General features: G+C 51.9%; 2 protein-coding genes across 2 annotated transcripts; one reads left to right on the forward strand and one right to left on the reverse strand.

Moving 5' to 3' along the window:
• Nucleotides 1-267: 267 nt before the first annotated feature.
• LMXM_15_1560 (putative condensin subunit 1) lies at nt 268-4,020 on the reverse strand (the record flags this gene model as incomplete). Its single annotated transcript, XM_003873632.1, has 1 exon — nt 268-4,020. One exon carries the CDS (start codon nt 4,018-4,020, stop codon nt 268-270), a length of 3,753 nt encoding a protein of 1,250 aa, XP_003873681.1.
• A 4,469-nt stretch (nt 4,021-8,489) lies between these two features.
• Nucleotides 8,490-10,121, forward strand: LMXM_15_1570 (conserved hypothetical protein; the record flags this gene model as incomplete). Its single annotated transcript, XM_003873633.1, has 1 exon — nt 8,490-10,121. One exon carries the CDS (start codon nt 8,490-8,492, stop codon nt 10,119-10,121), a length of 1,632 nt encoding a protein of 543 aa, XP_003873682.1.
• Nucleotides 10,122-11,402: the final 1,281 nt, after the last annotated feature.

Raw genomic sequence — 11,402 nt, forward strand, 5'->3', positions numbered from 1 at the left:
TGCCATCTGTGGCAGCGGCCGTGCAAACCGCGCACCCCACAATAAAAAAAGGAAGACAGCATGCTACATAGACCAAGCAAAGCAAACAACATCTCTATTTCTGCCAGGATTCGAATTCTATGGTCGCTTCTTCTCTGTCGAGCAGCACTACATCTACACAGCCACGAGCGGAAACTCACGCACTATCATCCAGGCCTCCAACTCCAGGTGCCAGGTATAAACCGTGAACAGATGCCCATCCTTTCGGCGGCGCATCCGGTGAGGGCCTCACTCCACAGGCACTTCCTGGACAACCGCGACGGGCGTCCTCTCCTCGCCGTCAGCCTCCGTGCACGAGTCCGCCTGCATCCTTGCCTCCCACTCCTCAATGGCTGCGCGATCACGGCGCTCTGGTCCACCGCGGCCCTGCTTCTTCGCCTTTGTTGCAATGAGCTTGAAGTACTCATACACCTCAGCGCAACGCAGCCAGTGCCTGTATTGTTGGTAGCACGACTCGGACGTCACCCGCTTGATTGTCCGCTCCGTCGTGTAGTTGAGCTCGCTGAGGCAGAACGCGATGTTGCGTGCAACGGCGAGCTTCTTCTTGCTGCGTTCTGAAAAAGACTCAAAGCGCTGGCACAGACGGTCAATCAGTGAATCCGTCGGCTTGTCTCCTTCCACGCGCTCCAGCAAAGTGCGCATCGCCAGCTGGAACTTGTCAAACGGCATGACATTGCTCAGCTGTGTCGCCAGCGGAGGGATCAAATTGCCAGTCTTCTCCTTCTCTTTCATCGCCAAGTTCTGCACAAAGGTAACGGCGTTGTTGGCGATCGTTTCGTCCGGGTCTGCAACGAGCTTCACGATGGTGTACAGGTGGTCGCGGATACGCAGCATCTCTCCCAGAACAAGGTGGGAGCATACCTGGATCGTCACGGCGCGGACGCGGACGTCCTCATCGACCAGCAGCTTGAAGAAGCCCGTGGTGGGAACACTGAGATACGGGCCCAGCAGATTGGGGTGCACGCACACGAGGTCACCGAGAGCAATCACGACGTTCACTTTCGTCACCCACGACTCGCGCTTGTCCGCGACGATGGCAAAAAGGAGGTTGAGGTGCTCGGAGCAGAAGCCCTCATTTACGATCATGTACTGGCAAAGGGCGAGGACGGCGCACACACGCTCGAACGGCTTGTCCGCGTAAACCGAGGACTTTTTGCGGCATGTGGTGACGATCATATCGGCAAAGCGAGACCAAACAGAGCCGGGGGAAATGATCGCCTGCCTCCGCTTTTGCGCCAGCTCATGAATCTCGTGTCTCCGTAGCTCGTGCGAGCCAAGCCCGAGCTCCTTGTGCATCGAGTCTGTTTCGTCCCTCACCTTTGGCGCGGCCTGAGCGACAGCCTTCGGCTGCTCTTCCAGAGCCTTCAGCTCCGCCTTCTCTGCCGCCTCCACCGCCACGAGCTGCTTCAGTGCCGTGTGACCGAGTAAGAAAAGGTACTGTGCCTTCCGGTTCGGCTGCGTTTCCAGATTCTGGCACGACTCGTAGTACTCGAGAATGTAGTTGTACACCGTGACAGGAACCTCGCACAGCGTGTGTATGACGTTGACGCCAGCCTCCGCGAGGATCATCCACGACGCCATCCCTTCCGTGCGGCGGCAAAGATGATTGACCACGTGTCGGAGCACCGGATGCCGCCGGACATCCTCATCGGCCGGAATCGGGCGAAACTGAGGGTCCAGCGCCTCGCTTTGGAGAGCAGCGAAGACGTACGACAGGAGTACGTTGTCCTTGTGGCTGTCGGAGCAAAGAAACTCGACTATGCTGTCCTTGCGCGCGCGCAGGTCCTTCCAGACGTACTTGCTCAACAGACTGTAGATGCGCATGGCGATGCGCCGGTCACCGTCGGTGGCGTCAGCGTCGATCGAACCCTCTGCGATGCTCCACATTGCCTCTACAAACTGCGCCGAGAGGTGTCGCGCAAAAGCGGGGTTGGCTTTCATGAGCCCCAAAATGCGATCCACTGCGCTCACCTCGCCCTCGGAGGCGCAACGGAGGACACTGATCAGCTTCTGCGCACTGGCCGCGACGCGGGTCCCTGACGAGGCCGCGACGCGGTTAAACGCATTGAAAACGACCTCTGCAAAAGCGTCACGGACGGCAAACTGGATCTTCATCTCGCCCTCAAACACCATGACAAGAACCTTCAAAAACGCCCGCTCTCCCCCCTGGACACGGTACTCAGAGCAGACAACAATGAGCTTGATCGACTCAATTACGTCCCGCTCAGTCTTGCTATCCAGCAAAACACACGCATACTGCAGTGCTTGCTTGATCAGCTCGACAAAACAGAGCGTGTTCTGGTAAAATACAATCCTGTTAATGACTACCGTCTGCTTGTCGGACATCACCGTGTCCTCCTCTCGCGATACGCCCGCCCCCTGTACCTCCTCCGTATTCACCTCCAGAGGATCGCCTACCACCTCCGTCGCCGGCTGAAACTGCGCCTTAGCGTTCTCGATTTCTTTCTCCATCGCGGACGTATCCCCAAAGCACACCATTCCGTCCCTGAGAGCCTCATCCAACTTGCTCTTGAGAAGCGCTGTGTTCAGAACGTTGCCAAACCAGTTTTTGCGCAGCACGCTCGAAATCACAGTCATGGCAGCGTCACGGACAAGATAATTGCGGTCCTCGAGTCGACCGACGAACGCAGCCATCACCGCCAAGTGGTACCTCTTTGGCACCGCCCGACTCTCCACTAAGCGCTCCCAGGTATGCAAGACGTGGTTACGCACAAACGCGTTCACATCCATGACACGAAAAAGAAGCTCGTTCAGGTACGAGTTTCTAACGGCATCATCGTTGGCGTTTCGCGCGTGTCCGGTATAGCGCTGAAGCACCATTTCCGCAATACACGTCACTAGCGCCTTCCGGATATCGTAATTCTCACTCTGCAGGACAGGAATAACAAGGTCAGCCATCTTGACCACAACAGTAATGCTGCGCTTCGCCACTTCTCCAAAGAAGCACGCGACATTCTTCGCAGCAGCAGAATCGTTGGCCGCCTCGTAGAGGGCAGCTCGGGACATCGTTTCAAAGATAGCGCGCAGCAGCTCATCACCAAATCCCACGCTCGTCTCGCTTTGCTCAATGTCAGAAACAAGTTTTGAGAGAAACAAGGAAGCGCTTTCCGACTTGAGCGAGAGCTCCACTAAAGGAGAAACAAGGTCTGTCGAGTTTGCGATGCTCCTTTTCGAGAGAATGCAGTTGCTTGCGCGTGCAAAGAGAAGTGCCAGGGCGCCGCCAACTGACTGAGCATCGCCAACAATATTTTGCTTCAAGGTGACCATGTGAAGGCACATTTTTAGAACAAGATTCAACGTCGAATCCTCCAAATGACACTCGGGCCACAGTTGCATTACGTCCGGTGAGCAAAATTCGACAAGTGCAGTGAGCACCAACTCCCTGCCGTCCATGTCGACACCGCTTCCATCATCGCCAAAGCTGCCATCCATATCGCGGCGCGAGCGTTTCCGGTGCGACTGCTGCTGGGAAAGTCCACTAGGATTCTCATCTTCGTCGGGTGGCGCTACAGATAGAAGTATGTTGCAGGCAAGGAAAGCATACATCTTGAGAGTAGAGCGCAGGCATACTTCCAATGCACCGTTTTGCGCGCCTCCTAGTCTCTGCTTCTTCAGAAATGCCACTGCCACTTGGAGCAGTTTCTTCAGGCGCTCACCGACCTCATGGCATATTTTGTGCCGTGCAACCCGCGTGACAACAGTCGGGTGCCCGGACTTCTCTCGAATCGCTCTTATATACGAGTAGAGCGGAAGGAAAAGGTCCTGCTTCGTGAATAGGGCGGTGGGTGATTTTTCGTGGTGCAATGCATCAAACAACCGTGTCAAGTCGTCAAGTTGCTGACGCTCAGGAACGTCAAACTCGCACACGGTCTCGACATGGTAGCAACCCGGTCCTATCTTCGTCACATCCTCCAAATCTGCGACGTGATTCGGAATGAAAAACTCTAAAACATCCGACATTTTTGTGTCTTTCTTTGATAGAACGCACTTTTCCAAATCCAACGTAAAGGAGAGAAATGAAGAGACTTGTCACAAAAAGTCTTAGTGCTGCAGCGCCGTAATAACCTCAGGAAGAGTCGCGACAGACCTGGTTTCTCCCGCTGTGATAATAAGCTCAAGGCACGAGCACTACTTTATCAAATATCCTTTCTCATGCATTCTGAGGCCTTTGAGTTTCCTTTATCGTGAACGTCAGGAATAGAATATCATCAAAAGCAGTAACGAAGCAACGAGATAGAGGAGCAAAGAAAATTATGTAGTATTCACGAGGCATTTATCTCGACAGATTCACCACACTCCGTGCACGACGTGATCATTCCCGAAAAACTCTACACCCAAATCGCAATGAGAAGAGCCCATTTGAGTCTGCCCACAACAGGAGCTCCGCCACCGTCTACAAGCAGGCACGTAAATCCGGTATCCAAGTCGATACGCTCTTGAACACCGAAGCCCTAGGAGGGTCGGTGCTTCCTTTCTTCAATAACGTCTACAGAATTAATACAAGAGTAAATGGGACCCCTCAGCATACCTTTGTTTTCTTTTTGAAAAAGGAGATCTCTCTCTTGAACGAGTTTCCTCTTGTGATAGAGAGGCATCACGACACTCGTACAGCGACCCCATCGGTTCTTCGCAGTAGCCTATGGTGAAGACAAAAGCGCATCGCACAACCCTTGCCACTACAAACAAATCGGTATTACTAAGGCACCAGTCACTTCTCCTCGCTATGCAACCATGTCAACAATCATCACAGTACTTTCTCTCCTGTCGCTCCAAGGATGGCTTCAAAGATAATAATACGTTTTTTTTTCTGCCTCTCCACCGTATCATTCTACCACGAACAGGGCATCGACTAAATACCTGCAACCACATTTCTCCTACCGAGGCTGACCCACGGCTAAACCCCGGTCATCTGGAACACGTCTTCCTGCGGCCAAAGCAGCCATTCTATTATCGAGCTCTATATGCACTTTCTCGTCTTTTTTCTCTGACGCAAGCTTCACAATTGGTGCGAGACAAAACTGAGTGGACAGCACGCCTCCGCAAAACCGGACCACGTTCATGGACCTGCATGAGGGCTGAAGCGATGGCATCTGACAGATGGGTAACAGGAAGTGGTTTAGAAACAATGGGAAAGAAGGAAAACAAAAAAAAATCCAGACATTTTTGAACGCAAAAAGAGCACTACCAAGGACAAAACGTTCTCAATTTCCTCCAGAAACCGAACGAAAAAACAAAACACCCAGATTATAGTACAGTACGCACGCCGACCCCTTGTACCTTTTGAACCTTCAGTTCGCCTCCAAGAGATGCTCATGTGCGGAAAATACCACATTTTCTTGCGCCAACTCAACCCCGAACAGTTCTTAAGACGGCTAAAAGTAACCACACACACGAGCACAAAGATGAGGATTCGCTTTTTCCTACTGCAACGTCGACGACTAAACCATCCAAAGCAGACAGATTTCTCATTGCCATGTCAAACGAGGAGAAGCACAGGTCCGTGAAAATGAAAAAAGATATCTGAAAACAGAACGACGCTTTGAGGAGAGAAAAGATAAACGCTGACCACCGAGTACCCAGGCAAAGACGACATTTGCTTTACAGCACAGCACGGTGGTCGTTATCGCTGTGCTCATTTTATTTTTTAATGTACTGTTTGGCTCAGTGGAACTTCTTAACCAAGGAGCCGTTAAATCTGAAGCAGGCAAGCACCACAAGGCGCCACTCATCGGGAAACCAAATCCGCAAGGCTCAGCTCTCTATGACCATTATCCTTTTCGAGCTCCTCAAATATGTATGGACACATATCGCCTGCAACGTTATCGCTACACCAATTTGTGTCGCCGATTACTGACGCTTTTGGTGCAAAGTTCACTGTCACAGCTTTTGCAGATATGCCAGAACATCAGCAGACGCTTGAGAAGACATCCAGCCCAACGACGCACACACCGGCGACACGCCGTCGGTGAAGGTGAACGAGCGAAGACCCATTATTAATAAAGACGTACGATGCCTCCACCATACTACCTGTGCAGGTAAATTAGCAAGGACTCCGTGTTGGTCATCGGCAGGTTTAGCAACACAAAAACCATCGTTGCTCTCTCACCTCACGCAGCAAACCTAGGGGGTCGACAGCTTAGTGACGGTACTCGCACACTGTTCCTACCACCATGATATCGCCTTCATTCGTTCCCCCAGCAGCCGATAGGTACAATTGTCATGCAGCACAAGCGCCAACGCGGTCGCTACAGGCCACAGTATCTCCGATTTGCTGAACTCATGGCCGCGGTAAATACACTCCATCTCAACACTTGTGCCCAGGATGATAGCAAAGCGACGCCCACTATGGCTCTCAATGTGCTTCAGTTCAGAAAAGATGTCCACGTCCGGCGGCATTCCTTCGATACTCTAAAAAGACGAAATGCCTGGAAGCATCGCTTCAAAAAGAGAGACGATCTGGTCTTTAGCAGCATCGCAGCCGTGGGAATCCAACTAGATAACTTCCGATTCCACACAAAAACTCACTTGCACCGCGTTCACAACTGCCGCAATACAAAGCAAGCCAAGATGGTAGTTCTGCAAGTTGCGGATCCCATCCAGTTTGGTGCAGATATCGTCACAACTCTTGCCAGCAACCCTATTATAGTCCTTGGCGAACAAAAGGCGTCCCACATTTATGTTTCCATCACTGGGATACTAAAGACTGGTACTTGAAGGTATCGTTACGGAAGCTCATACTCACGTACACGCCGTCGGTTTCGCAGCAGCCTTTTACACAAATCGATGCCACCCTCGAGAAACAAAAATCTCAAACAAAAGCTGTAAAACGGAAAAGAATTTTGCTGCCTTTCTTTCTGTCCATTTCGTTGTTGATGTCCGCTTGCTTGAGTGAAGCCAAGACTATTCATCTCTGAATATACACCAGCAGGAGTACACCTAAGAGTGTTCGAGTAGCGACAATCATAAGCACGACTGGTGGATAGTTGCCACGACTCTGCGATCGCAAAAAAACAGAAAAAACGAGAAAGTTGGAGCATCGAAGATGCAGAAATAGCAGACTAATACAGCACACCTTTCAAGTATGCCTGCTACACATCCAGTAACACAACACTGTGCATTCACCCATCGATCCTGAAACAAACAAACCTGAAAAAAACATCACCAGCAGTTCTGTCAGACGCGAGCTAAAAAATACTGGTGCCACAAAATACGCACCACAGAAGTAATTTTTCGCAATGCGAAAGGGAATAAACTATTTGCAGTGCAGGGGGAATCTCTCCTCCAGTTGTTGAGCGATGCTATTTCTTTGATGTGCAGTGCGGAACTCCAGACTCAGCTGCTCAATTCACATCGATCGCAACCTCTATGCGGAACCGAAAAAAACCAGGAGCACTCTCGATCTTGACAGCTTATACAGAGAGGCAGTTTCCTGTAGTTGCAGACAATTCAAAGAAGCCATGTGCTGCCCCCTGCAACAAACATGGGTCAAGCGCACACCTTTCTCTTTGCAGGATTTCACTTAGTTATCCTGCTGTCCCGCGCCGAGATGCAGTCTCCGGTGAATAGCATGTGGGTTCCTCAACGTCTTTAGTCACAGCTGCATCGGCACTCCCCCCCTCCCCCTGAATTGGTTAGCTCACATAATGGAAGTGCGATGACAAGCACGCTCCCCACTGGCATCCTCATTTGCCGCACATCCACGCACTTGTGACTGCAGCTAACTCGTTTTCACGACGCTGCATCACCCAGGGGGCATTGCGGGGAGACTAGGGGGGGTGGTGGAGATGCGGCAAAGCCGACACCACAGCGAGCCACGAACCTGGCCCTGACGGCTGCAGTGCGTCAAACTCCCGGCTGTCTGCCTACAAAAGCAGCATGGTTTCTCCTGAGGAACCTTAGCCCAAGCGTGCGAAATACCTTTGCCGTGCCCACGAACGCTTAATCGTCTGACAAAGGAGGAGGCTGTACCTAAAGCAGCCCCTCCCGCACTGAAAAAATGTTAGCCTGGGCTGGTGCCGTGGGCTGCATCATCGTCGAAACCTTGAGAAAGCACCACCTCACGGGCTTTATGCCTTCAAGCTACATCACATACATGCCACAGAGCACTAGGCGTGCGGCACGACCTCCCACGTGGTACCGCGGCGAAACCTTAGCGATTGCACATCTCTTGCAAATCTGGACGCCGCCTTTCGTGGGCCGCCATTGTGTCGCTAAACAGCGACTCCGGCCGTCGTTCACCCTTAATGCTAGGATGGCACAACCGGTACCACATTCACTTTCTACGATGTCACGTTTTCGCTTCCCTACTTTTTTGAGCTTTCTAAAACACATCTTCCACCGTGCACCTCATACTCAATACCAGCCGGAAGGACCGTATTCCTCAAAGGTACCAAGGCCCTGTAGCAGAGGTTAAACAGGAAGCTACCACAATGCCTCCAAAGCGAAAACTCCCGCGTCGTGGGAGGGCCTTGGAGGGTGAGCTCAACCTGGATGCTGTGTCCAACGAACGAATCGATGCGGTAACGGCGGAGCCGCTCGATCCTGTCAAGTTTATCGAAGTTCTTAGCCCGGATAAAACACTGCGACTATTTTACAACACAAGCACACTGATTCGCATTGCTGTCGACAATGGCGGCTTTATGCAGCCACCACACTTTCGGGAACCCATGTCAAACGCTCTCCGAAAGCGAATCGAAGACACCGAAGGCAAGAAGTTTCACTTTGAGTCACGAAACACTGTCATTCGAGGCGATGAGGCCGGGGACGACGGCCAAATTGCAGTGCTGCATCGCCACGTCTACTTTGACCAGATTATGGACGAGTTCTACTTACTCAATCCCGCAGAAGTCTATGTATGCCCAATGTGTTACGAGCACTACTTGCAGACTCGATTTCTGCCTGCTCGGACTGAAGAAGGGCGTCCTGTAAAGCGACTCCAGAGCGGTCTGCCTGTCGTCGACCCTCTGGATGTTCTTTCGCACATGCACGGCGAAGACCCCAGCACTGGGGACGCAGAGAATGGTGTGCCGATTGTCCTTGACACGGTCTGGGACAATGTTCTCGTTCACATTGTCTTCCGCAGGGCCGCACAATGGAAGACACACATGGAGACTCACCATTGGGTGCGCGGCGTAAGCGCTGGAGACTATCGGCTGCGCGATGTGCTTTGCACATACTACAATCACTACAATCAGTGGAATGAAGAAAAGCACGACGAGGAAGTGAGACTGTACGGTAGCGCTCGAAAGAAAGCCGCTTTAACTCTACAGCGCTATTGGCACATAAATGCCAGCTACAATCGGCTGCGGTACAACCGAGTGGTTGCTGCGACCGAGTTGGCGGAGGGCCACGCGGAGGCAGTCACAGAGAGCGCGTTTCCAAACGAGACGGTTGCCCACCACTTCAATCCAGAAGTAGAAGATGAAGACGACTTTATCAACGACGACACTGACGAAGATGACTCCGTGCCTCCGTACTTGCCTGACCGCGAAGCGTTTGACGATGAGGAGGACGTCACAGACACGTCAGAGGACGAACCGCGTCAACAGCGCAGAAAGCGCAATCGCGAGCGCTCTGCCGAATCCGAAACTGTCTCATCCCAGTCAAGGTCCTCTAGCACCACAACATCTTCCACCGACTCCGATTACGCTGCCGAAGTTGAGAAGCAGCGAGCGCTATTCAAGCGAGGGCTTCTTGCTGAAAGGGACTGCTATTTTTCGCGGCTCTCTGCAGAAGACAGGCACTTTTTCGAGAAAAGCAGCCGCTCGAATGTGACGCCAAGTCAGCTCTATGATCCTTGCATGCACCTGAAAAACACACCAGCATCCACATTGGACAACAATATTGACTGGGAGAACATCGGTGAGACACTACCCATCAAGAACTGCCTGAAGCTGAAAAAGGAGAGATCCGCTAGTCTTCCCCATGTAGGTGCCGATCTAGAGCTGGTCAAAACAAAACTACTACTCGACGAGGATGAAGCGTCTCCGCTCTGCGTTGATCAACCACAACTCAAACCCGGCAGGCCGTCGTCCCGTATGCTGTTGGACGACGATGAGTAGCGGCTGACGGCGGAAATCGTTACACAAAAGCGTTGGTGCTGTGGAGCACCCACGCCTTTTTTTTCTCTGTCTGCGCAGCATAGATTTCTCCCAGAGTGAGTTCAATGGTGGGCATTGCCTTGCTGCAGAGAAGGGTGGTAGCACAGTTGGCTTCAGCTTCTTTGCATCTTCTGGAACTGCGAGCAGTTGCGCCCGCTCTTGTCGACGCTTTTTGAATTCCTCTACGTCTCAACATGATGATGCTATTGCTTTTTCTTTAGCGATTAACATCAAAGCCTCTGGCGGGAGGGTGTACTTGTCTTCGTTTCAGCTGATATTCGAAAGCAAAAAAAAGAGCGCATAAGAAATGGTGCGCTTTTCTTTTTGCCTGCTCTGCTCACCAAAAAACGCACTGACTCTTCGACAAGGCTCTTCACTTGATCAAAGGCCATGGAGACAATCTACGTTGGGCTGGCTCCGCATCCCAAGAGGACGAGAATATCTGCACCTTACTCGGGTGCCATACTGGACACCACTCTCCGCCTCGCGATACCTCATGGCGGACTAGTTTTTTATGTGCACAATACCATTTTTCTTTCATCTCCTTCGCTGCTTTTGTTGTTCCCCTACTCTTCGTAAAGAAATCGTATCGCGAACTGTCGCTCCACTGCCGTGACACAGAGCCCATCGAACACACGCACTTATAACTAGACATTTTGTCTGCGCGGAGATTCCTTCTGGGCTCCAACTCTTCGCCTGGAAGCTACAGCTGCTCTCTTCCTTCACGTCCTTTTGTACACACTAACCAACACAGATCACACACGACTCGAGAGACCAGACATGCTCTTCTCTCCTAGTGGTACTGTACAACTCTAGTCAACGAGCCATTCCGTACAAACGTGAATAGCACTTCATCAGGGACCGAAGAAACTGTAAGCGCGATCTGCGCACAGTGGCAACCTCCCTGTGATCTTTTATTTATCAACGGCTCCTCTGCTTGCACAGGATCTCTGAGATTAGCTGTAGCACCGGGTGCAAGGCAGGATGCTTGCACCCAGTGTAGGGATGGTGTACCCTATCAGCTGTGCCACTAATGCACTCAGTCGCTGCGACAAGCCTCTTGTGAGGCGAATGCCTAGCGGCGGCTAGGGTGAAGAGGACGCTTGTGTTGGTGAAGGACACGGTTTTTGTCAAACACACTGTCCCTTATTCCATGGTGACAAGTTTTCACTAGGACCCATCTACTGCTGTGTACGCCGCTTTCACGACCCTCTCTTCTCTCCTATTGTTGCGACTCTTGCG

The sequence above is a fragment of the Leishmania mexicana genome, chromosome 15 (assembly GCF_000234665.1).
Source record: "Leishmania mexicana MHOM/GT/2001/U1103 complete genome, chromosome 15".
Classification (NCBI taxonomy): Eukaryota; Euglenozoa; class Kinetoplastea; order Trypanosomatida; family Trypanosomatidae; genus Leishmania; species Leishmania mexicana.